Here is a 24,410-nt window from a genome sequence, read left to right as displayed (position 1 = left end):
ACAGTTTATTCTATGAAGCCATTGAACATTGAAATTGATAAATTCCCATCAACGATGAGCAGCTAAAATATCATGCAACGAAATGTCGCACTTGAACTTGAATTCGGACTGAAGGTCGAGCAATCTAATTTTGACCTGATAACGTTGTCGGGGCGTATAAACGTCGCAATATGTAATGCAACTTTGTAGCAGTTTTATTTAGCGTGATATTTTCGTGTCGTTTTTTTCCCTCTTTATGAGATAAGAAATATTTCGGGATGATCGTTACGAAACAGCGAAATGAATAATCAAGGACTGAGTTTCATCGTTCTTTATTCGGCGTTATACCTTTGCCAATTATAATCACAGCAGGATATACATACATATATATAATATCAAATGAAAAAAGTAATTTACGATAGAAACATTGTATGACTATGATCTCGGGACAATTTAAAACTTTGTTTACACAGTGGCGTTTATTTCCGCAGCTTCTCTGTGGAAAATGACAACCTCTTCGAAGCGCATATTGGGCAGGGTGAAATTGTTAGCCTGGATCGGTCTGTCCAGAGGGAATCCCATCGGACGACCATCGGTGTAGGCCTTCCCCCATATCGGAGAATCGATTTCCTGGATGTGATCCTTGCTGCAGGGAACAACGTGGACGAAAACCTGTAGCCGGAGTCCCTCCTTCTTTCCTTTAGGGAGGAGAAGCCGATCCGGAAATCCGTAAACATGTTCCGAGTAGGTGAGAGGCGCTTTTTCCTCCGCCGCCGCTTTCAACTTGCGGTAAAAAACTTCGATACCCTCGTCATCGGGAACCACGAAGAGGGCATTGTTGCTGGTGCGCTTGATATCATTCCACCCGGGTTCAACTGTAAATCGAAGCATCATAAGCGTCAAAACGATCCGCGAATCGGTGTGTAAATTCGGAAAAGTGTATATTAAGTATGTACTAACGTTTAATCTTCCACGCATCGAACTCGTAGAAGTTTTCATAATTCTCGGTTATGGCAAGTTCGTTGTGCAACGCGTCGTACTTCGGTCCGAGGAAAATCCTCACCATGGCTTCCGTGTCCTTTTCAGAATGAACTCTGATCGCGTAGCTAAATGGTTTGTGGTTCAAACGTCGCTGGCGAGCCTTGACGGTAAAGGAAAATTCGTCGGAACTCTCAATGACCGAATCATAGTGGTCGAAGTAAGTTTCTAGCTTGTCAATGACAACAGATTCGATTTTCAAACCGGCTGATTGACCCAATTCCTCAGCCGTGTAAGGCTCTAAGTTGCTCTTGTATCTGAAAACGAATAAACATCGGTTAATTATGATCTTTCAATCATATTATACTTTCCGAAAACGCTTAACCACCTGTTGAAGAATTCGACGATTCTGTTGCAGATACGATAAAATCCGGGGTCTCTTAAGCTGGTGCTGAAGTGTTCCAGAGCGCTGGGGAGTATCTGGTGATTGCTCAAAGGATCGGGACTGAAACCGAGTATGTTTCTGGCGAGGGAGTTGATCGAACCGTACAGCTGTTTGTTCAGCGAATCGACGTTACCCTCAATTATATTGCCGAGGATGTCGAAGCCGTCCGAAGTGTAGATGCTCTCTGATTTCCCATCCGCGTTAAGAACGAACCCTGAATCAATGGCCTCCAGTATGCGGGATTCCAGGTTCTGTATGTCCTGCGAAAAGGTAAATGAAGAATCAGTCGAACCTAGTTTCAAAAGTGCGATCATTTAGGGATCAATCATTTTCATCGACGCACTTGAAGCTTCTTGTATTTGTTTCGCGGCACCATGGAGTTGTGATCGCGTCGTGGAAAGTGCAATCCGTTGTGATAAGTCATGGATGGATGGTAACCCGTTTCAATTGGTTTGTTCCAATCGATGTATTCAATTTTGTCCAAGTTGTTACTGATTCGCTCCAGGTTGTAACGCGTCAGTATCAGCTTCAAATTGTGGTAGTAAAGCTCGCCGCGGTAGCCCTTCGGCAGATTGAACTCCTCGCTTGACATCCAGAACGGGAATTCGAGATTCAGGATTTGGTAATAAGCGTTCATTCCCACGTCCTCTACAAAATAGTCAATTTCGTGCTCACGGTCATCGTGATTTCCTGCGTACCACAGACTGCGATTCGCAAGGATTACGTGAGATCCTGCAGAGCCTGCGGAAAACGGAATGTGTTAGTAAAGAATTGTCCAGTTACTGAATTGGTTACAAAATTTCGCTACGCGGCTTACATGCGGCGTCAAGTGACCTGACGAGTGTTACCGAGGGGTTAATCACTCATCCATTTGATGTACACCTAATTTCAAGATTACAAGGATTTCAGGGAATTCGAAGGATTAAAAAAATTACAAGAGAGTTGATGGGATTTCAAAGGGTTTTTTCAAAGGAAAATTTCCGAGATTTCAAACGATTTTAGAAGATTCTAAGATATTTTAAAGATTAAAGAAGATTTCAAAGATTTCAAGATATTTCACAAGATTTCCGGAAAAGTGTATACTATATTTCACGAGTGATTAACCCCTCAAGAGTAACAGAATACTTTAAAGACTTCTCACTTCTCCGAAGCATGATATTAAAATACGCACCAGGCAAACGGTTCAATTTTTGAAGCTGAGCTTGGCGGATGATTTCGGTGTTGAAGAACAAGTCCGGATTTATCTCGTAGGGGGCTGGTAGCTTCACGTATTTGGTGTCCGGTCGATGAATGACTGCAACACTGAAGGCGTAGACAAACTGCCCTTCGTTTACGTGGATGCGAGCCCAGGCTGCAGTTTTGTAGAATGTTTTGAAGTCCACGGCGGATCGGAAGAGCCGAAAAAGGGCTATGGCTTCGTCCAGAATGACCGGATAGAAGACGGAGAATACCCGACCACGAGGCAACATTCCACGCTCGTATTTATCGAGGAAGTCATTGACGATGACCTGAAAGAAGAAATCGAATGGGAACGTTTAACCATCTGCGATTATTTGTCGTACGAACACCTTCTCACCTCGCTATCGTACGCTTTGAGGTTTCCTCTGACGTCCCATGAAGCTCCTTCTCTGTACAATCCAGGGTTCCCAACATCCACACAATCCAAATGCTGCAGAAGATCGTAGACGCTCTTTTGCTTTGTCACAAAATGCTCATCTGCCAGGTGGACTGGGACGTGATCGGCCATTCCTAATGAGAGGACCGACCACAACAGGATCACAATATAACCAGACATCTTGCCTGATCAGTTTCCCTCAACAGACTGTCCAGCAGGGACAGATGTGCCGTCTCATTTTATGGACAACATTGTTTTCTTTCGTATATCATAGATCATACCTAATCTCATTAACCTCTGTCCTCGCCTGTTATTTTCCATTATTGTTACGCTGTGTCGCGATTATGCATTATGGTTGTGCATAAAAATAGCCTGTCGCGTTGTTCAGAACAATGCCTGTTTTCGCATTCTGCTTCGTCTTCTTCGTCTTTTTCGTCTTCTTCTTTTTCTTTTCCGTCTTCTTCTTCTTTCGATTACGATACACCGATCGTCTTAAAAGTTTTCCTAAAGCACATGATGCCCATGATGCAAGAAAAGCCGTGTGCCGTAGGCTGGATCACCTACAGGCCGTCCGTTCACGCACACGCGCTCGTATTTAGTCGGAGCCTGGTGTGAGTGAACGCTACGGCCAGTTACCATCTGCAGGTAATGTAAGTGCACTGTTTTTTATGCGATAGGCTTGCCAGCCAAACGGTCCGTGCGCCTGATTCAGGCAACCGGAATTACACTTCATTTGTTTTGACAACGTTTAGAATCCTCATGGCGGGATGCGATGGAAGAGGACCGGTTCTATACGGATCAGTTCTACAAGTGAACGGTTCTACAAGTTCCTTTCTACAAGTGACGGTACTATAAGTTCGTTTCTTCAGATTCGTTTCGAAGAAGGAGGATCGATTCTACAGAAATCAGTTCTACAGGGAAAATATTTTACAGAATATGTTCTGCAGACTCCTTGCTATAAAAATATTTTTCTACAGAACATTTCCTTTACGGCAAAGAATTCGAGATTCACATCAGAAATTATCCTGCATGAATTATTCTGCGGGGGAATTCTTTTACAGAACATTTTTCTACGGAAATTTTGCTGTAGAATAGTTTTCTAGTTTCACACATCCAACATAATACCTGTTCGACACAACGCATATTCTCACTACTTATCTTCTTACATCGTCACACTAACTTAATTGTGTTACAAATGACCTGATAAATTCTCGTTTCGCAGCCAACTTCAGGCGCCGAATAGCGCGGTCATCAATTTTCTTTCGCTCCAACTTCACATGGGTCATGCTGTAGTGGTAATGGTTTTGCCGCAATCGTGCTCCTATCCCAATCTTGAGAGGTTGGAAACATCCGTCGACGAAACATGATCAGGGATGAGTTCTTCCGACAGTTTGAGTTCTAAATATGCGGTGGCTAGGATGGCCGAGGTCATGTCATCCTGTAACGAAATGTTGTACATGGTCCAGAAGGAGGTTTACGACGCTTCCCGCGAGATCGAAGCCATGAAGAAATTTCCAGCCGTCTGTAGAACTTCAAGCACCTGTTTCGGCCGTGGTGAAAAAATCGCGTTTCAACGAACGCCCATGAGTAGAAGCACGAGTTTGCCAACGCCACCCGATGCCAAATGCGTCCGAGACCCGGTGTTGAGGCAGCTTTACGAGAAGTTGATTGAAGTCGAGGGTGTCGGACGAGTGAGAATATACCGTAAATCCAGAGCTGGGTAAAATTCTGTCGCAAATACTGCACTCGAAATAGAATGTGGAATATTTCGGATAATTACATTAATACAATTCATAATTATAAATGATGGAAAATAGGTATTTAAAACGAAATGTAAAGTTTAAAATGTTAGAGATTATATGCCGGAAATATTTGTATTTATCTGGTAATTTAGGGTACGCCTTGTTCCTGGTTGTCATTGTATTAACATCTTATCGAAAAATTGTTGCATTGCTAATAACGTTCTCTTTAGTTTGAAAATTGATTCAAGACCTGCTAATCCCAACATAACGTATTCCATTCAAAGGGAATCGTTTTTGAATATTGGCCACGAAATTTTTGGGACGAATGTAAAACTCGTGTGAATAGTTGCATTCGACAAATGATTAGATGCATTATATGCATATCTTTCTATTTCAAACGGAAAATAAAAAATATAATTTTAAATATTACCCAACTCTGACTTTAACAAAGTCGAGAGCGGGTTCAGACCGACTGATTTTGAAACCCTTTCCAAACGCAGCACCAGTGGCTAAACGCGTTTATGTACGTAAGCAGCTACATGCGAGTCCCTCATCTTTTGGCCAGAAGTGAATTTGACCAGCCTAAAAAATTTGTTCAACGACAGACGCTTCTTTTCGACGGTCCCCATCCTGGGATTAAAAACGATTTGATCGTCACCGAGAAAGGAGCTTCTGATGGCAGAATTAATGGAAAGGTAAAATCGATGGTCAGAGTTATATTTTTGCTTGTCTCTTCATCTGCTCGTGTTTCATAAATTTCTTAACAGCTTCCAGGCCACGTTATCGATGCTAGTCGTCCTTCGATTTCCGTGAGAAACGTAGTACTCGAAGAGACTTCATTGTCGCCAAAATCTACTCCAAGATTCGCTTGCGATTGTCTCGGACTCGGTGATGATGATGCATGGAGTGATTTTTCCGGCTTGAGTGTGGCGGAGTGAAGATTAATTATTTCCGTTTAATTACAGGTAATTCTTCGCCAAGTTTTTCATCGGAAATCAGGAAGAGACGACTTTTAGTTAACAAGAAACTTGAACGAGGCTTTCAAAAGCGGCTCGATTATTGCTTGGTATAATTAAATCGTATATGACTGGTGCTTCCATCGTGTTATGGAGAAATTTCTAATGAGAAATAATGAGTGAAATGTCAACAGATATTATAAATTTTTTTTTCATTTTAAATAATCGCTATCCTCGCTGCAGCTGTCGGTGGTCTATAAATGAATCTTTGCAATTATTGACGCATGTTATATCATCGTTGGAAATAATTTATGTGACACATCCCAGCGCATACCGCGGTCAAATGTCAACTTTTTATCATTGCGATTTAGATAACAGAAAAAAATACATGCATATGGAAAAAAGAACTCGCAATCTTGTTTCGTAATGATATTCGCTAATCACCTGTCTCTTCTTTCACTGAATTCATCTATCATCAACGTTGGTTCGCATGATTTTTTATGTTACTTTTCTGAATTTTTGAGTGATTCAGACTAACGCGCTACTTGTAAAATGAATTTTGTTTATTGCGCAAGCGTAACGTGATTAAGGGCTTGCGGGTCTTGTATTACATTATGAATACACGTTACATCATTATTTATTACGAAGCTGCTACATGAATTCTTGAAACAACCAAATAGAAAAAATTACGTACTTTAAATAACATAACTACATGAATCTAGTATTACTTCGTACATGAATCTAGCCAAAAAAGATTTACATCGATCTAATCGGAGTTTATTTGGCGTAACGGAATAATAATTAATATCATTCGAAGAAAAAAACTCCAGGATTCATCACTTTGCGAAGGTTCTTTTACACTCGAATGTAGTACGGGTAAAATTCACCTAAATTTAATTCGTTTCATTATTAGGCTCACAAACTGAATTCTGTAACTTGAATTCACGAGTTTCTGTCAACTATCCCCTAATATTATATTTCAATTTTCACTATGGATTTTCCGTATTCGTGATTTATAAAGCCAATGTGCATCATTATTTTTTTTTCCAAATATATACAATGAAGAGTACAGATGCAAGATGTTACTCTATGAAACTTCATTCGACTTACGATCAACATTCGCGTATCACGTGTTACTGTTTGACAATCAAGTGTAATGATGTTTACTGAAAGTACAAGCAAATTCATTTACCCCCCGAGTAAAAATAGATAACGGCATTTATCTTTTGGATAATTGTATTATAAACACTCATGCTTTTTTCGACCGATGAGTTTTAGTTTATTATAGCCATCAATTAGTTAGTTTGTCTAACTCGTAGATATAAAGTTACATAATTATCATCTATACATTACATATTTCCCTTCTAGCAAATGGGAATAAGATTTTGCATTAATTTGTACCTGTTTCTTGATCAACCCAAATCAATGAAATTCAATTATATATGTTGGAGACTATTTGCGGAATCGAACAAGATTTTAAGGTTGCGTTTTTTATTTCCTACATTGTGTTAGTTTCATTCCATCTGTCAAAATGATCATTTATGAATTCTTCGAAATTTGTATCTTAATTATTGCTCAAGTTGTGAATTTTTTGAAAGCTCCTATTTAAATTTTTCAAATCGATACAACTCAAAAATTAAATAAGATATTAATTAAAGTCGATCCATTTTATTCGTCTTGAGTTATGATAAGCAAATCAACAAATTATGGTATTATACAAATTCACGACTTTTTTGAATTTGAGACCAAAAAAATTAAATTTCCTTCATCGTGCAGATGGTTCGGTTGTATTTTCTTTCGAAGGATATCCCCGAAACTGTCAGTTTTTTCATGAATATTAAGCGTTCAGTATCATCATGAGCCAACGTCTCTTTGAATTTTTATAATTTATTCAAATATCAATCTAGTAAGGTAATTTCACAAAAAGTTTATTTCTAGTCAGATGAAAAGCTTATTTAAAAAAATTAGCCGGTTTCATTAAAAAGGTATTTTTCATATCAATGAGTGAATGTCTTTTTTTTTTCGGATGAAAAAAATACATCCAAATCAAAGTGTAACTGAATCGACTACAAATTTCTCTAAACGAATTTCTTAGCAGGCGTGAATTAAATGAACTTTTTTTTCAGAACTGACATTCGATAAAATTCGTATTCAAATAAATAACAGAAATGTAACGAATCATCGGCCCATTGTGATTCTTGGCTTAAAATTTATGAAAAAATTTATTCGTTGAAAAACTCTAGTTTTTGGAAACTATTCTTATAGATAAGGTATACTATACTTCGCGGGTATTTGGACTAATTACCTAAAGCAATAAACTGATTACCGGCCTTTCGCCGCCGTATTGCAAGCTCGATCATCTCCTCTCCAAATAAATCTTACAAATTGACCTTTGTGCTGCTGCCTGTGTTCTGCCGCGAGTTATACCCAGGCCTGTCAAATAGCTAGATTGGTAGAGTTATCGCGTAAAAGTGATTAACGCGAAGTGTAATTGCGGAGGTTTTTTTTCCAAATGCTCACGGTATCTATTATGTCCTGAACTGATATGGAATTCGGAACCTATAATTCTTCATCTATCAGAAAATATTGCGTTGTACCACGGCCTGGGCGAAAAGTTGCGAATGGAGAAAAAAAAAAACGTTTAAAAAATGTTGAATAATGTTACTTCCACCAGTAATAATGAACACAAATAAAACAATATTTTCACCACTCAAACGTATAATTAGTTGATTTTGACTACCTGCTGAAAATGAACAAAAGATGCTATTTCTCAATGAATCGCGTGCGTGTTGAGAAATAGTGAACCATTTCTCCACTGGTGGGAAAAAGCTGTATTTTCACCACTCAAATGTTAAAACAGGCGATTTTAAACAGGTGGCCGTAATCGCCTAATTTTGCATTCTTTTTTTCACAGAGATAACTAATTAATAAAGGGATCGGATTGTTGGTATTTTATCAAGTGTATATTAAACTCGTTTTATATAAATTTTTATCAAAATATATTTAAAACTAACAAAGATATGGGCCTTGACGTAACGACCAATGAAAAAATTTCCCTTCCATTGTGGCATTGATATCTCGGTAAAGGGTTGTCTGAAAATAAAAAACAAAATTTTATTAATACCTGTAAAAATTTAGCTATCGTTGTACGTGGCTGTTTTTTTATTTTTTTTATTATTTACAATATGGCGATGACTTGAAGAAGAAAAGAGGCCTGGAAAAAAAAACGATTTTTATTAATCTGCCGGCATTTTGTAACGTATACGTATAACGATAGCTATATTTGTATGGATATTAATAAAAAAAGAAAAATTTCCAGATAAGGCTTCACCGAGATATCAATGCCACGATGAAGGGGAAATTTTTTTATCAGTCGTTAAGTCAAGGTTCATATCTTTAATTTTGAATATTTTTTAATAAAAATTTATACAAGACACGATTAGTATACACTTAACAAAATATAATAATCAGATCCCGTTATTAATTAGCTATCCCTGTGAAATAAATTCTTAAAAATCAGTTATTTTTTAGGCCGTCACAGTGGCTTCTCGATTCGAGATTTAGAACCTCGTATACGCTGCAAGTTTTCCGTTTGGTAGGACGTAGTAGAACCTGTGGAAGAATAATTTTGTATTGTAAATAGAAACTGTTCTAGACCTAAAATTGGCCGATATTACCGTTTCTTTCGCGTTTAGGTTCAAAGCAGGACATTTTTAAAACCTCTACAGGTCCTCTATATCTTCAAAGCTTTCACAGGTCCATTACTATAGAATGTACAATTTCAGTCGTTGAATATTAACATTAATACTTCCAAACATTCGATAAAAAAGAAATACTCATTACTTTGGTAATAATTAATGTCGTTCAAATTTATTTATCATACTCTGACAATTATCAATTGTGTTATTCAATTTTTGGGGTGATTAAAAAGTTTAGGTTTGGGGAATTATTTATTATTTTGGTAATAGATAACGCAGTACTAGTTGAATTATTATATTTTCGCAACCTTGGTCCCTTAACGCATCTAATTACTCCGATTAACAATAATTAGAATAATATAATCACCAATCCAGACACTACTGCAGTACTTTTTGAGGATCTCAAGACTTTAAATAGGCCCTCATATGAGAGGAGTATCACATAGAGTACCAGAATAGGTTATAATAGGACGTTAAGGTCCAGAGGGGTCCAATTATGTAAAAGATAGCTCTCTCAAGGTTCTGAATAGGATGTGAGGACCGAAAATTAGTAAATAAGGCTCTTCTTAGTACCTGCAGGCTTATGGTAGGGTCTAAATTTCGACTCGGGTTTTCCCCTTATAGGATTCAAAACTCTCTTCATACATCCTCGTATACCGAATGATACAATCATGAAGTACTGTTGTCATTATAGTCGGATATAGCGCCAGGTTGTAAATGTCCTTACACAGCAAACAGCCGGTGTTACGTCTCCGGTTTTTGGAACAATGGCTAATGAATTAATGGACAAATGGTGTTGACGTTTCACTGTAATCGGATGATTTCAATGGTCTGATATATTATGGCGTGCTAATCGTAACTTTTGAACATTTTTGAATTACAAGATTGAGATCCTGAAGCTGTCTTACTAAGCTGGACTCAGTTCTCACTTGAAGGTCATAAATGATTGGACAGAGGTCTTGAAGAAAACAAATAAGTAACGCCTCCTAAATCTGGGTCACCAGATATAATAGAACAAGCAAGATTTGAGAGAATAAACAACGTCCGTTCAGATTAATTATCTCCGTTAACGAAAAATGATGGAAAAATAAATTGGAATTTTTATAATTATCAGAGGTATCAATGCATTTATCCCAAGGACTTGTCATCACTTGTTTTTCACTGACAGAGGCCAGGCCAGCGGTGAATGATAATGCGGCGAACAAAGTTTAAAAGACCACCGTTTCCTGAAACAAGTACATTTGCACATCACCGAAATGTGTAAGCAACAGAAGCTGTTTCGGCTTTCAACGATACTCGCCCTGATAGCTTTGTGTCTGTCTACAATCACCATGGTGGAGACGAAGAAGGCCGGAAAGGAATTCCTCAACAAGCAGCGTGCGGTTCTTGACTTATTGTGGCGCCCGGATCAGCCAGAATTGAAGCCTGAACTTCACGCCACGGGGCAGTCATACAAGATTGAAGCAAACTTGGACTGTTACTCTAATCAGGTGAGGAATCATGTCGGGTTGTTTCTTATCAAAGCAGTAACCATAGCGAAAATTTTTTTTAGGATGCCGTTAAAGAATTTCTGGTACTGAATCAGCGTGGGATGCTGCCTCGTGGAGAAATCTTTTCGATTTTCCACTCAGACCACCTGCGCGAGGCCATAGCTCTTTTCAAGGTACTTTACAACTCTAAGGACTTTGATACCTTCTGCAAGACCGCCGCTTGGGCTCGAATCCACGTTAACGAGGGGATGTACGTCTACGCCTTCAGCGTCGCCGTAATCCACTATCCCGAAACCTTTCGAATCCGACTTCCTTCTCTCCACGAGTTATACCCCCATCTCTTCTTCAAGAACGAAGTTATCCGAACTGCTTACGATGCGAAACTCTACAACGGTGAGTCAGTCAATCACTCGTTCAAGCTCTACGTAGCTTCGAATTTCTCTCACGCACACGGCTTCACTAACCAGTCTTCATTTTCGCTATTTTCAGATCCTACCAAGACCGTCGCGTCATCCGATGGTGCAATTATCATTCCGGATAATAATTCTATCCCGTCCTCGGAGTGCGGCTCCCGCGACGAATATAAACTTCGTTACTTCATCGAGGACGTATATTCCAATGAAATACATTACTTCTCTCAACTTAGTCATCCATTCTGGATGAAATCTGGAGAATTCGGACCACACTTCCCAAAACGTGGTGAAGTATATTTTTTTGCATTGAGGCTCCAAGTTGCCCGCTATAACATGGAACGGTTCAGTAACGGCTTGGGGGAGATCGAAGATTTCGACTGGAGTTATCCGATCCCGTACGGATACCATCCTAGCATGAGCTATCACAACGGTTTGCCGGTCCCTCACCGAAGCGACGACGCCATGCTTCCCAATCATAAGCTCGGCTTGATCAAGGTAACCGATTTTGTGCCTTGAATGCACACCCATCAGACATCGTTTTTCACTTGAACGTGTCGATCCAGTCCTCGAGTTACCATTTGATTTTTCAACAGGAGCTTCGTAATCTTGAACAACTTTTCGCGTCGGCAATCGATTCGGGATTCGTCTTTCACAAAAATGCTACATTCGAATCTATTCGCACTCGAAGTGGTATCGAGGTTCTCGGTAATCTCATTCAAGGAAACGCTGACTCCGTCAACCATGATTTGTACGGCAATTACGAGCTGCTTGCTAGAGACGTGCTCGGCTTCAGCCCGGCGCCTCGTGGCAAATACGACGTTGTGCCGAGCATCATGCAGGTCTACGGCCTGAGCCTACGTGACCCGATGTACTGGAGTCTTGTCAAGAGGATCATGAGCTACCACAAGAAGTTAGTGTTCATTATCCATAATTCTACTGAGCACTTCTGGCTGGCTAGCAATTGCGCAAACGCAAAATACGACGCAATATTGATCACCAAACTTAGTAATAAGTGGCGTGATTTTCTTAGACCACAGATTAGAGAAGACTGATTTATTAATGTTCTTTTCTTCCAGATTCGTGTCATACCTGCCAAAGTACACGTACAAAGACTTGGCCTTCCCCGACGTAAAGATAGAATCCGTGGCTGTCGACAAGGTCGAGACGTATTTCGATGATGTCGACTATCTGATCTCGGCTGCGGTGAAAGCACGCAACGTAGACGACAAAACTTTGATCAAGGCTCGTCAATACCGGTTGAATCACAAGCCTTACACCTACCACATCACTGTGAACAGCAAGGCAGCCATACAGGGTTACTTGAGCATCTACATGGGACCCAAATATGATTCCAACCACGAAGAGATTGATCTCACCAAGTACTACGACCAGTTCATACTTCTGGACGCATGGGGCGTTGATCGTTAGTATAATTTGCTGATTATATATACAGGGTTTCAGCTCGATGACTGTTACATCGTCTCTTCGTTCAATTTCAGTCCAACCCGGGATCAACAAAATCAAACGCAGCAGTGCCGAATCTGAATACGTAGGGTGCGACCCAGTGAGCAGCGATGTGTTCTACCGAGAAATCGAGAGAGCGATCACGGGTGAAACCCTTTACGAGATTCCCAAGTACCCTTACAGATATCCGGAGCGCCTGGTTATCCCTAAGGGATCCCCGGAGGGTGTGCCCTTCCAGTTCTTCGTCCACGTTACTCCCTACGCCGAGAAGAGGATGTATCATTTCCATTCTGCGCTGTTCGGAGAAAAGAAAATTTTGGACAAGCCTCTAGGATTTCCATTGGACAGACCGTCGGACTTCAACATTGCCGATCTGCCGAATGCGTACTTGAAAGAATTCAAAGTTTATCACAAGGAGGGATCGGAAATCAATGAAAGTATCTGATTCGTTGATACATGGCGTCATTGTTTATTTCTTATTTTTATCATTGCCGATGACCAGATTTGAACAAGGCTTACGTGACAGTGTCAGATTATAATTGATGCTTGACGTATATTAGCACATTATTATTCAAATAAATTTCATTACTGTGAATACTGCAATTGTTATATATTTCTTATGTCGTCAGATGAAACTTCATCAGGCAATACGTATTCAGTACACTATGTGATAAATCACCCAAGTACCTAAAAATTTGCGCTTGTTTTGCTTCTCACTGTCATAGAATTGAATGATTCTTGGAGGCAAAGAAGTGTTATTCAAAGCAACTGAAGTCCACAGCCAAACTTCTATTAATGATAGTCTTTCAATATCAAGTAGGTACATATATTATGAAGGTTACAATTTTCCTATTCGCTGAATGCTTCGTTGTGTATTCAAATCGAAGAATCTATTACGATTAGTACTAAGGGTATAACGAATTATCACAGAGTGTCGTCGAAAAATTCCAGTTGATAAACAAGCGCGTCAACATTCACGGTAGGTTCAAAATTCAGAAGTTCAAAATGGGGGATCCAATATGGCGGACAAAAATCCAAAAATATATTTGATCCGTATCGTAATTGGTACTAGATGCACCATACTCTTCGTAATATCCACGTATAGAATTCGTCGTAGATTCTATGCAACTACCATAAGTTGTTACCTGCAGTGTAAAAATACGAGAGAAATACCTCGATTGCATTTTTTGCGTAATTAAAATTTTGGGTTGACGATGAATGGATACGCAGAGATAATTTCCACCGCGGTTGATTTTTTGGTACCAAAATAAATCACGGCATTATGACAACTTGACTCTTGTTTCAAAGGTCTGCTGCGATTAGAAGTCATCGCTGCAAGGTATATTATGACAAGTTCAGATTCTGAGTTTATCACGAAGAAATATATCATGACGATTACACTTCTCATTTTTAAATAGCCGTTCGAGTAATTACGAAATCGACGAGAGATTACGCAACGTAATGCAATGCAATGCAATGTGAAATTCGGAATCAATGACTACTTTTTAGATTTTGTTTTAGAAATTATTTAAAAAATTTGGTTTTTAGTTTGGTCTACTATTCATTTTGATTTGGACAAGAAGATCGGGTTGCATGATTTATGAATTTCAACATTTATTGAACGTACACAATTATACTATTTTTCACTTATTAGCTCTACTTTCAACCTAGTTATAATTTTCCACATTCTGGTATAGAATACTATAGATGTCTCGCGTCGCGGTTTTTTTTACCTCTTTGCCCAGGTTAGTTCTTCCGCCAAAGAAATTTTTGTACTCGTATAGTCATTCAGGTTTTAACGATGTTATGCAAAGTGAAGAAAAAGTGATTTAAATGTACGCGCGATGAGCAAATATTAAATAATAAATATTTAAAAATTCGGTCATGTTTTAAATTTAACAACGTAATTAGACTCGATAAACAGTATTTAAAAATTGGACTCTTATATCTATTGATTCTGGAAAATTCGATATATATTCGAATCTGGAAATCTTCGCTGGCATTACAATCATTAACTTAGTGAAGACCAATTATTGATTTAAGATGTGAATTTGGAGTTGCGAATTTTTATCAAATTTTTGAAAAAAGATTTTGATTAATTTGTTGAGAAACTTCGTATTTTAGGCAGCGAGAAATAATTTTGATAGTATTTCAGATCCCATAATTCCAGAATTTTATTGAAAAATGACCGGGGACCCTGAAGCTTCTTCAGAAAAAGAGACGTTTACTTTTGTGTGCTGAAATACCGGCTCCTGTTTTTCATCAACGCGAATAACATGTTTTCATAAAAATTAATTTGCAACTTATACTTTCAAAATGAGATATTGACAGCGACTAGAGAGAGAAAGAGGGTAATTTGACCTACCGAGTACGACCAAAACTTGTATGCCAATTCCTAAAAAGTTGCGAACGGCAATGGCATTATTGATTGCAAATTGGCTGGGTAATAATTTATTGACTCAATCGATCACATTTGGTTTGTCGTATTTAAAAGTTTCAAGGATTTATTCGGAACTTGTAAAAATCTGTTCGACCAAACATTCAAAAATCTAAAACTTCTGGAAAAGTAATTTTTCTAGACTTCCAGGATCTAATGCTCCTTGAGATTTTCAAACTGACAGGACGAACTACTGATCGTGAGAAACAGAAACTCTACAATATAGTTTAAAATATCAGTTCACGAGTAGCGAATGAAGCTACAGATCGAACTTTGAAGATCACGAACTTGCATAACTTTGGGAGCTGCAAAGATGATACAAGATGTAACAGTGATGACATCTGATGCAGGTCAGGGGTGACTGACGACGATACGATAGAGTGATCAGTGGTATAAAAGACCGGCGAATTTCGGAGAAGTTGCATTCAGTCCCGAACGGCGTACTCTGCTCCAAGATGTATCGGGATATTCTGATTCTCACCCTGGCGGGTTTCTGCCTCTCTGCGGCCACCCTGGTGAACGCGGATGTCGCCAACAAGGAGTTCCTCGTGAAGCAGGAAAAAATTTACGACGCACTATGGAACCCCTCACAGCCAGAACTCCAGCCTGAGATGTACGAGATGGGAAAGTCTTACAAATACGAGACGCACATGGAGTCCTATAAGAACAAGGTAACCTGTCACTACCTTATTTCATCTAAGGCTTGTCAGTACTGATTGTCATCCGAATTATTTTCAGGATGCCTTTTACGAGTTTCTGACGCTGTACAAGGAGAAGACATTGCTTCCTCGCGGAAAGATCTTCTCCATATTTTATCCCGAGCACCTGCACGAAGCCATAGTTCTCTTCAAGATCTTTTACTACGCCAAGGACTTCGAAACCTTCTACCAAACTGCCGCTTTCGCTAGAAACTTCATGAACGAGGGAGTGTACACCTACGCTGTCAGCCTCGCTGTGGTACACCGTCCTGACACAAAGTTCATGCGCATTCCCTATTTTCACGAAATTTACCCCTATATATTCTTCAACACTGAAGTTATCCGAAGTGCTTACGAGGCGCTACTCTACCAAGGTGAGTTCGTTGATTGCGGCGTAGATTTTTTATTGGGTTTAAATCACCAACCATAAATGCTCGAATCGACGTGTGATCCTTACTGATCGTATAAAGAATATTGTATGCACATGAATTTACAAATTCAGATGTGATCCACTTCGAAGTGCACAATGCTGAACCATAGCTTCTAACACACCGATTTTCAGGTCCCAGCAGCCCTGCAAAATCCTCTGGTAACACGATCATCATCCCCGCAAACTACACCGCTCTATACTCGAGCTCGGCATCGCAAGATGACTTCAAAATGATGTACTTCACCGAGGATGTATTTTTCAACGAATTTGACTACTTCAGTCACCTTTCTCAACCATTCTGGATGCCTTCTGAAGAGTTCAATCTCCAGTCGGAGAAACGTGGTGAAGTGTATTTTTTTGTACAGAGGATGAAATACGCCCGCTACCAACTAGAACGTTTCTCCAACGACTTGTACGAGATCCCAGATTTTGACTTTAACTACCCCATCCCCCGAGGTTACTACCCCAGCCTCAGCTACCACAACGGATATCCGGTCCCTCATCGTGAACCATACGCTACTATTCCAAACTACAAGTTTGCTACGATCAGGGTAAAGCATGTCGCAATATATGTTTTTACTTGGAACTGACACAAGGCGGGCCAACCAACGATTTTATCATAAATTCATTTAACAGGAACTCCGTGATCTCGAATACAAGATCCAAGAAGTAATCGACTCAGGATACGTCTTCTATAAAAACGGCTCATTCGAATCAATTCGCAATCCATATGGTTTGAACGTTTTCGGAAACCTCATGGCAGGAAACGCTGAATCTCCAAACTGCGATTTCTACGGCAACTATGAGATTCTCGTCAGGGACGTGCTTGGATTCAGCCCAGCACCTCGAAGCAAATATGACGTTGTCCCGAGCGTTTTGCAGCACTATGGTGCCGATCAGAGGGACCCCATGTTCTGGAGTTATGTCCAGAGGATAGTGCATTACTACAAGGAGTTAGTATTCGCTCGCCACGTTTGAGTGACGTCACCACATTGTTATATAACGTCATGCTCACGAGTGGAGTAAAAAAACTTCTCTTTTTTACCAGATTCGCCTCATACTTGCCAAAGTACACTTACGAGCAATTGGTCTACCCCGATGTGAAGATAGAATCCGTGAAAATAACCGACGTAGAGACGTTCTTTGATACTTTCGACTACACGATTTTATCTGCTGTGAATCACGGAAATGTTGATGACTCGACCTTGATCAAGGCACGCCAGTATCGTTTGAACCATAAACCTTACTCATACGAGATGGTGGTGAACAGCCATAAGGCCGAAAAAGTTGTCGTTCAGATGTTCCTTGGACCCAAACACGTGCCGGGGGTCACTTTAGCCGATAACTATGACCAATTCATGCCATTTGATGAATTCCTGTTTGACCGTTAGTATCGTTCGCTAGTGTATGCTGTCGGGTTTTTTTTCCTGCAGCTAATAGCTTTTTCTATAAAATTTCAGTGAAGGCTGGAACCAACAAGCTCGAACGCTCCAGCACCGAGTTCCACGTCAATGGATTTGACCCAATGAGCAGTGATGTGCACTACGATGAGATCCAGAAGGCGATGTCCGGCGGTGCTGCATACAAGATGCCCAAAGGTCTTTTCAATTACCCGAGGCACATCACCATGCCCAAGGGAAAACCGGAAGGTGTTCCGTACCAGTTCTTTTTCTACATCGCCCCGTACAACGAGGAGTACTCGTTTGAAATCGAATCCAGTGTATTCGGAAGATTCAAGTCCTACAGCAAGAGTTTTGGATACCCCCTGGATAGACCGGTATACTTCCCCATGGAAAAACTGCCGAATGCGTTCTTCAAGGAATTCTACATCTACCACAAGGACAGCTTTCACCATACCCATTGATTCATTTATCTAGACCCCATTTCTCGCACAATTCCAACCAGTGCTGGTGTTCTTCGCTTATTAAAAGCAAGTCACCTTAGGTGATTACGGGGAATAATGTCCAAGTGACGTTGGCAGTAAACGTAGTGAATGTTACGTCTCAAATGTTGCAATCGCAGTAGGCAAAATGTGTAAACCGGTTATATTACACGGTATTAGATTTAGTTATACATTATTACGAAAATTATAATCAATTGCAAATTATTAAAACTGGTGTTTTACTTTATTATTATATCACAATATCCATTCGTCTCATACAATGCTTGTCGAGCTTGCATGTGTGCTATATAATTTGATGTTAAAATGGTCAGTTGATCAAGGAAAGTGCGACGAAATGTTGCTTATAAGTGTGACATCAAATCGATATTCAGCCAAGCCTTCGGTGAATCACACTCAAAATTCAATATTCCATTTCTGATAGACCGCTTTTTGAACGCTGAACGCGTATGGTCACAGAGTTTGGCTCCCGTCTAGAATTCCATTTCCAGTCATCATCGAATATCCAAGTCTCATTGCCGGTTATAGTCCTTGACATTGCGTAGTTTGGATAATATGGAGTTTCAAATTGTGCAACAGTATTTTTTCGGAAATATTGAAATCAATTGAAATACTCGGGTTCTAATATATTGAAAATATAAAAAACAAACAGTGCTCTTTAGTGCCAAGAATGTCAAATTTTTAATGTTATCAGAATGAATCGTCTTCGAGTGTCACTTGACCTTCCGCTTCTCAAAGATATTTCTTTTTCAACGATTTCTGGTAAAAGGGTTGTATATTTTTTCTATAAAAAGCCAGTTAACAATGATCTATCAGCCTCTGATCGGAATTTGGCCCAGGATTTGGCCCTTAGTGTTCTCAAAGTGGTTTTATATCTTCAATTTCGATGTTTTCTAGTCGGCGAAAACCAACATAAAAAATGACGTCACATTGACTGCTTAAAACTGTTGGTAGGTACATAATCTCTAACGTGAACACTAGTTACGCCACTGAACTAGCGTGCAATAATTCGATTCACAATTTTCTTAGCTGATTTATTACACTTATATTTCAAGTCACTATTTTAGAGACTTAGTACATTCTTCGTTTTGAAAGGTCGTTTGTTTCGTATCTTCCGAGAGTTCAAAATCTTTAACTAGAGTTTAGAACTACAAAAACTGCATTTTATCGATAGCAAAAAAATGTCGAATGCATCATTACAATGTGACTTGCAGGTAATATCTCGACAACAAAGGTACCACGATAAAATTCGGTTCAATGGTTTGGTTTTAATTATTTATCTAGCTACTGATTAGATACTGACGGAAATCGCCCGAGTCATCCGAAAATTATTTGTCAGAATGAATATTTTACCAAACCGATAAATGAAAGTTAGCGTAACTGCTGTCAAGTATGTATTATATTTGTCAGTGTTTCTCGTGAAAAAAAAGAATAAGAGATTGATTAGCTGAATGTAATTTTAATCTTTTCATAATCAGATCGAAAACACACAAGCCATTTGATTAATCTGAAACGAAGGACATTTTTGAAACGCTAACAACTATTTGATTCTTAATCGCGAAATGATTAATACAAATTCTCTCAACTTTACAAAGGATACAAATTATTTAATAGTAAAGAAAAACACTTTTTGCCATCATAAAATTACGTACTCCAATTTCTTCAAAATTATAAGCATTGATGTCCCAATCTATCACCACTTCTAATGATTGTTTATAATACGGTGACGTATCATCTCAATAATCCGAAAATTGACTTTCACAATTGTGATTAATAAAGCATGGAATAAAGATACACATAGATTTATGTATAATTACTCGTTATCATAACTGCGATGTCTGATTAAGAGACGATGTCATTACGTGGAACTACTTGAAGATATATAAGGAAGACGGATGAAAAAACAAAATTTTCAATATTATGCCATTGTTTATTCAAACAATACGTATATATATACATATTGTAACGTTGACAGGTTTTTCAAGGCATGTTGCTTTGGTAAGAAACTGTGCCGGTGAGTTTCCTGTCCTTATTCAAATGATAATTGAGTTACATTAAATTTATTTCAAGAGGAGGCTGTGTTCGAATCCGGAAGAAGGCTGGTTAGTTCTCTGAGTCACAATCCTGGTTTTATTCAGAAGTTAGTCAGCAAGAAAGCAAGTATTGCATTAAGAAGTTATTTTAATTGAATTAATCAGATCAGAAATGAGGAATTACAAAATGTCGGACCCACAGTACCCGAGTTCATGCGATAACAAATGTTAGTAATGCCAAAATTCCTACTTGCTACGTGGAAACCAGAGATTAATTATGAGAATACATTTTCTCGTATCTAACTACTTGATCTGATGCAAATATGTGATTCCGAATGGGCCTTTTCTTTTACAACGAGGTAGGTCTCTACCCATTCGGATGTATTTTACTAATGCTGGCGCTATGCTGAGATCCTACTCAAGTGAATCTCGAAGTAGATGTTGATCTACTAATTGCGAGCACGACTCAGCAGGTAACTGAGATTCTTAGGTTGCGCCGTCTCCAAATGGGTACATCTTATATGAAACCATCAGTGCTACAGTGACCTGAGACTTTTACCGCATATGAGCTACCATCCGCCAGGAATTCAACTTATATTAAATGATTCCTGCGGTACCGTCGTCGCGGGCGCGTCGGCGCTGGTCCTCTACCTGTCGGTGAGACACTGTAATTATAATGCGTCCGTCCGTGTGCCGGCGTTCTGCCGCGATGCCTCGCTAAGTGTTGACTCGTCGTTGCTGTCAGGTGATCGGTACTCGGCCCTCCGTCGGACAGCCAAATACGTTACAATTTAAATATATACTCGTACACATATATATAGGTTTGTATTTGTATATTTGTGCCAAGATCTGAAGACAGATACAAGCTATGAGTGCCTCATTTCGTTACAGCTATCAATAAAAATGGCAAACTAACTCATTGAATTAAGCGCCTTCGCTGATTTCCGATCGCTCCTCGTGATAAATTTTGAATTCCTTCAAGTAAGCATTCGGTAACTCGGCGATGTTGAAGTCCGACGGTCTCTCCAGCGGGAATCCAAAAGGATCGTTCCACATTTTTCGTTCTCCGAACTGTGCGGAACGATAATGGAACATTTTCTTCTCGTCGTAGGGGCTGACATAAACGAAGAACTGGAAGGGCACGCCCTCCGGTCTGCCCTTGGGGATCAGCATGCGCTCCGGATACAGGTAAGGGTACTTGGGCAGCTCGTATACGTCTTCACCTGCAATACACTTCTCGATCTTGCGGTAAAATAAATCGCTGCTCATTGGGTCAGGTCCTCCATAGTTTGTTTCGACGCTGCTGCGTTTGATTTTGTTGATCCCGGGTTTGACTGGAAATAAATACCGAGATGGTTTAACAGTCATTAAAAAGAAATCCCGTGGCGAGTATCGGAAAATTTATTATATGTACTAACGGTCCGTGTCCCAGTAGTCGACAAGGATAAACTGGTTGTAGTTCTCGGTGATATTCATCTCTTCGTGGTTTAGATTATATTTCGGTCCCAAGTAGATTCTTATCCAGCTCCTCATTCCTGCCTTGCTGTGGATAGTGATGTGGTAGTTGAAAGGCTTGTGATTCAACCGGTATTGACGAGCCTTGATCAAGGTTTTGTCGTCGGCGTTGCGTGCTTTCACCGCAGCCGAGATCAGGTAGTCGACATCATCGAAATACGTCTCGACCTTGTCGACAGCCACGGATTCTATCTTTACGTCGGGGAAGGCCACGTCTTTGTACGTGTACTTTGGCAGGTATGACACGAATCTGGAAGAAAAGAACATTGATGGCATCTATCCAACAATTGTACGCGCTCTAGCCGAGAATCAGTCTTCTCTAATCTCCAGTCTAAGAAAAACACGCCACTTATTACTAAGTTTCGTGATCAATATTGCGTCGTATTCTGTGTTTGCGCAATTGCTAGCCAGCCAGAAGTGCTCAGTAGAATTATGGATAATGAACACTAACTTCTTGTGGTAGCTCATGATCCTCTTGACAAGACTCCAGTACATCGGGTCACGTAGGCTCAGGCCGTAGACCTGCATGATGCTCGGCACAACGTCGTATTTGCCACGAGGCGCCGGGCTGAAGCCGAGCACGTCTCTAGCAAGCAGCTCGTAATTGCCGTACAAATCATGGTTGACGGAGTCAGCGTTTCCTTGAATGAGATTACCGAGAACCTCGATACCACTTCGAGTGCGAATAGATTCGAATGTAGCATTTTTGTGAAAGACGAATCCCGAATCGATTGCCGACGCGAAAAGTTGTTCAAGATTACGAAGCTCCTGTTGAAAAATCAAATGGTAACTCGATGACTGGATCGACATGTTCAAGTGAAAAACGATGTCTGATGGGTGTGCATTCAAGGCACAAAATCGGTTACCTTGATCAAGCCGAGCTTATGATTGGGAAGCATGGCGTCGTCGCTTCGGTGAGGGACCGGCAAACCGTTGTGATAGCTCATGCTAGGATGGTAACCGTGCGGGATCGGATAACTCCAGTCAAAATCTTCGATCTCCTCCAAACCGTTACTGAACCGTTCCATGTTATAGCGGGCAAGTTGGACTTTCAGTCCGTATAAATATACTTCACCGCGTTTTGGGAAGTGGGGGCCGAATTCTTCAGATTTCATCCAGAATGGATGACTAAGTTGAGAGAAGTAATGTATTTCATTGGAATATACGTCCTCGGTGAAGTAACGAAGTTTATATTCGTCGTGGGAGCAGCACTCCGAGGACAGGATAGAATCATTGTCCGGAATGATAATTGCACCATCGGATGACGCCACGGTCTTGGTGGGATCTGAAAATAGCGAAAATGAAGACTGGTTAGTGAAGCCGTATGCGTGAGAGAAATTCGAAGCTACGTAGAGCTTGAACGAGTGATTGACTGACTCACCGTTGTAGAGTTTCGCGTCGTAAGCACTTCGGATAACTTCATTCTTGAAGAAGAGATGAGGGTATAACTCGTGGAGAGAAGGAAGTCGGATTCGAAAGGTTTCGGGGTAGTGGATTACGGCGACGCTGAAGGCGTAGACGTACATCCCCTCGTTAATGTAGATTCGAGCCCAAGCGGCGGTCTTGCAGAAGGTATCAAAGTCCTTGGAGTGATAAAGTACCTTGAAAAGAGCTATGGCCTCGTGCAGGTGGTCCGAGTGGAAAACCGAAAAGATTCTTCCACGTGGCAGCATCCCGCGCTGATGCAGTGCCAGAAATTCTCTAACGGCATCCTAGGAAAATTGTCGCTGTAGTCAGTGATTCAGAGAGAACCAAGGTGACGTGATTTCACGTGATTTGACGTGGTACTCACCTGATTTGAGTAACAATTCAAGTCCGCTTCAATCTTGTATGACTTTCCCAGGGCGTAGAGCTCAGGTTTAAGTTCCGGCTGATCGACGCGCCACAGCAAGTCGAAAACCTTCTGCTGCTTAACGAGGAACTCCTTGCTAGCCTTCGTCATCTTGGAGCAGTCACTGTCGTTGATGACCAAATTCACTTTCGCCCACGTTTTATACTGAGTCTGTCGCATTGTTGTCAGTTATCTCTGATCTAAAAAGGTCATCGTCACAGCAATCTTTCCAACCCGAAAACACGTAAAGTTGTAATCAAACTGCCAAGTCAATCAATTATTGAATTAATTTAATTTTCAAATAGCAGTTATTCGTTTGTAATTACTACTTTCGTTATATAAGCTCATCACGCAAGATCAGATATGTATGAGATAAAGACAATTACGTTGTAATTAACAGTTTCCAATTATAAAGTATGATTTTGAAGTATAATAGTCGTAGTTTTGTGTGCGTGTTGTTTGTGCGATCAAAGTTCATGCAGAAATTCATGAGAGTCGCGCAGGTTTTCATACGCGCAGTTCTCATATCAGAGATGTTCCGTTATCTTGGAGTCAACTGCAATCGTACAATGCGATTAATGTCCTTCGATTCAACGTATTTCACACAACGTTACGCTCCGAAAGAGAAGTTTTTCATCGTGCGTTGCAGGTAAAATATTTGAAATAATAACAACATTATCAAAAATAAATGGGGTACGCTGAAAGTTTGAAAATCGGCGAAAAGATCGCACCTCGATTTGGTATTTGTCGTAGGAAAAGATTTTGAAGAGGACTATAACCTCGTGC

The 24,410-nt window shown here is 40.0% G+C and overlaps 5 protein-coding genes across 5 annotated transcripts; 3 read left to right on the top strand and 2 right to left on the bottom strand.

Annotated features, from left to right (window-relative positions):
- Positions 1-312: 312 nt before the first annotated feature.
- Positions 313-3,229, bottom strand: LOC124308923 (arylphorin subunit alpha-like). Its single transcript, XM_046772092.1, has 6 exons — positions 2,979-3,229; positions 2,574-2,910; positions 1,746-2,143; positions 1,346-1,662; positions 940-1,274; positions 313-854 (listed from the first exon to the last, which is right to left on the bottom strand). The coding sequence occupies exons 1-6, from the start codon at positions 3,195-3,197 to the stop codon at positions 445-447; spliced, it is 2,016 nt and encodes a 671-aa protein (XP_046628048.1). The 5' UTR covers positions 3,198-3,229; the 3' UTR covers positions 313-444.
- Positions 1,577-5,831, top strand: LOC124308924 (uncharacterized). Its single transcript, XM_046772094.1, has 5 exons — positions 1,577-1,672; positions 4,240-4,708; positions 5,260-5,454; positions 5,527-5,647; positions 5,725-5,831. The coding sequence occupies exons 2-5, from the start codon at positions 4,391-4,393 to the stop codon at positions 5,829-5,831; spliced, it is 741 nt and encodes a 246-aa protein (XP_046628050.1). The 5' UTR covers positions 1,577-1,672; positions 4,240-4,390.
- Positions 5,832-10,674: 4,843 nt separating this feature from the next.
- LOC124309469 (arylphorin subunit alpha-like) lies at positions 10,675-13,345 on the top strand. Its single transcript, XM_046773135.1, has 6 exons — positions 10,675-10,903; positions 10,966-11,296; positions 11,393-11,811; positions 11,910-12,226; positions 12,393-12,739; positions 12,816-13,345. The coding sequence occupies exons 1-6, from the start codon at positions 10,745-10,747 to the stop codon at positions 13,223-13,225; spliced, it is 1,983 nt and encodes a 660-aa protein (XP_046629091.1). The 5' UTR covers positions 10,675-10,744; the 3' UTR covers positions 13,226-13,345.
- Positions 13,346-15,637: 2,292 nt separating this feature from the next.
- Positions 15,638-18,458, top strand: LOC124308787 (arylphorin subunit alpha-like). Its single transcript, XM_046771841.1, has 6 exons — positions 15,638-15,888; positions 15,956-16,289; positions 16,478-16,896; positions 16,982-17,298; positions 17,394-17,731; positions 17,806-18,458. The coding sequence occupies exons 1-6, from the start codon at positions 15,673-15,675 to the stop codon at positions 18,207-18,209; spliced, it is 2,028 nt and encodes a 675-aa protein (XP_046627797.1). The 5' UTR covers positions 15,638-15,672; the 3' UTR covers positions 18,210-18,458.
- A 2,638-nt stretch (positions 18,459-21,096) lies between these two features.
- On the bottom strand, positions 21,097-23,768 carry LOC124308909 (arylphorin subunit alpha-like). The gene is made up of 6 exons (XM_046772075.1): positions 23,586-23,768; positions 23,175-23,505; positions 22,660-23,078; positions 22,245-22,561; positions 21,697-22,043; positions 21,097-21,612 (listed from the first exon to the last, which is right to left on the bottom strand). The coding sequence occupies exons 1-6, from the start codon at positions 23,733-23,735 to the stop codon at positions 21,203-21,205; spliced, it is 1,974 nt and encodes a 657-aa protein (XP_046628031.1). The 5' UTR covers positions 23,736-23,768; the 3' UTR covers positions 21,097-21,202.
- Positions 23,769-24,410: the final 642 nt, after the last annotated feature.

The sequence above is a fragment of the Neodiprion virginianus genome, chromosome 7, assembly GCF_021901495.1.
Source record: "Neodiprion virginianus isolate iyNeoVirg1 chromosome 7, iyNeoVirg1.1, whole genome shotgun sequence".
In the NCBI taxonomy this organism is placed as follows: domain Eukaryota; kingdom Metazoa; phylum Arthropoda; class Insecta; order Hymenoptera; family Diprionidae; genus Neodiprion; species Neodiprion virginianus.
The sequence above is the reverse complement of the archived record's forward strand: the minus strand, read 5'-3'. Positions and strand labels throughout refer to the sequence as shown.

What these genes read in the sequence shown, in the direction of transcription:
- LOC124308787 (XM_046771841.1), top strand. Translation starts at nt 15,673, where the DNA reads ATGTATCGGGATATTCTGATTCTCACCCTGGCGGGTTTCTGCCTCTCT. An exon ending in ACAAGTTTGCTACGATCAGG is followed by an intron (nt 16,897 to 16,981) that starts GTAAAGCATGTC and finishes TTCATTTAACAG; the next exon opens with GAACTCCGTGATCTCGAATA. An exon ending in TGATGAATTCCTGTTTGACC is followed by an intron (nt 17,732 to 17,805) that starts GTTAGTATCGTT and finishes ATAAAATTTCAG; the next exon opens with TGAAGGCTGGAACCAACAAG.
- LOC124308924 (XM_046772094.1), top strand. Translation starts at nt 4,391, where the DNA reads ATGAGTTCTTCCGACAGTTTGAGTTCTAAATATGCGGTGGCTAGGATG. An exon ending in AAGTCGAGGGTGTCGGACGA is followed by an intron (nt 4,709 to 5,259) that starts GTGAGAATATAC and finishes TTCCAAACGCAG; the next exon opens with CACCAGTGGCTAAACGCGTT. An exon ending in ATGGCAGAATTAATGGAAAG is followed by an intron (nt 5,455 to 5,526) that starts GTAAAATCGATG and finishes ATTTCTTAACAG; the next exon opens with CTTCCAGGCCACGTTATCGA.
- LOC124309469 (XM_046773135.1), top strand. Translation starts at nt 10,745, where the DNA reads ATGGTGGAGACGAAGAAGGCCGGAAAGGAATTCCTCAACAAGCAGCGT. An exon ending in TGGACTGTTACTCTAATCAG is followed by an intron (nt 10,904 to 10,965) that starts GTGAGGAATCAT and finishes AATTTTTTTTAG; the next exon opens with GATGCCGTTAAAGAATTTCT. An exon ending in GGACGCATGGGGCGTTGATC is followed by an intron (nt 12,740 to 12,815) that starts GTTAGTATAATT and finishes GTTCAATTTCAG; the next exon opens with TCCAACCCGGGATCAACAAA.
- LOC124308923 (XM_046772092.1), bottom strand. Translation starts at nt 3,197, where the DNA reads ATGTCTGGTTATATTGTGATCCTGTTGTGGTCGGTCCTCTCATTAGGA. An exon ending in AAAATTGAACCGTTTGCCTG is followed by an intron (nt 2,144 to 2,573) that starts GTGCGTATTTTA and finishes CGTTTTCCGCAG; the next exon opens with GCTCTGCAGGATCTCACGTA. An exon ending in CGATGCGTGGAAGATTAAAC is followed by an intron (nt 855 to 939) that starts GTTAGTACATAC and finishes TTCGATTTACAG; the next exon opens with TTGAACCCGGGTGGAATGAT.
- LOC124308909 (XM_046772075.1), bottom strand. Translation starts at nt 23,735, where the DNA reads ATGACGAAGGCTAGCAAGGAGTTCCTCGTTAAGCAGCAGAAGGTTTTC. An exon ending in CGACGCGAAACTCTACAACG is followed by an intron (nt 23,079 to 23,174) that starts GTGAGTCAGTCA and finishes CGCTATTTTCAG; the next exon opens with ATCCCACCAAGACCGTGGCG. An exon ending in ATAAGCTCGGCTTGATCAAG is followed by an intron (nt 22,562 to 22,659) that starts GTAACCGATTTT and finishes ATTTTTCAACAG; the next exon opens with GAGCTTCGTAATCTTGAACA.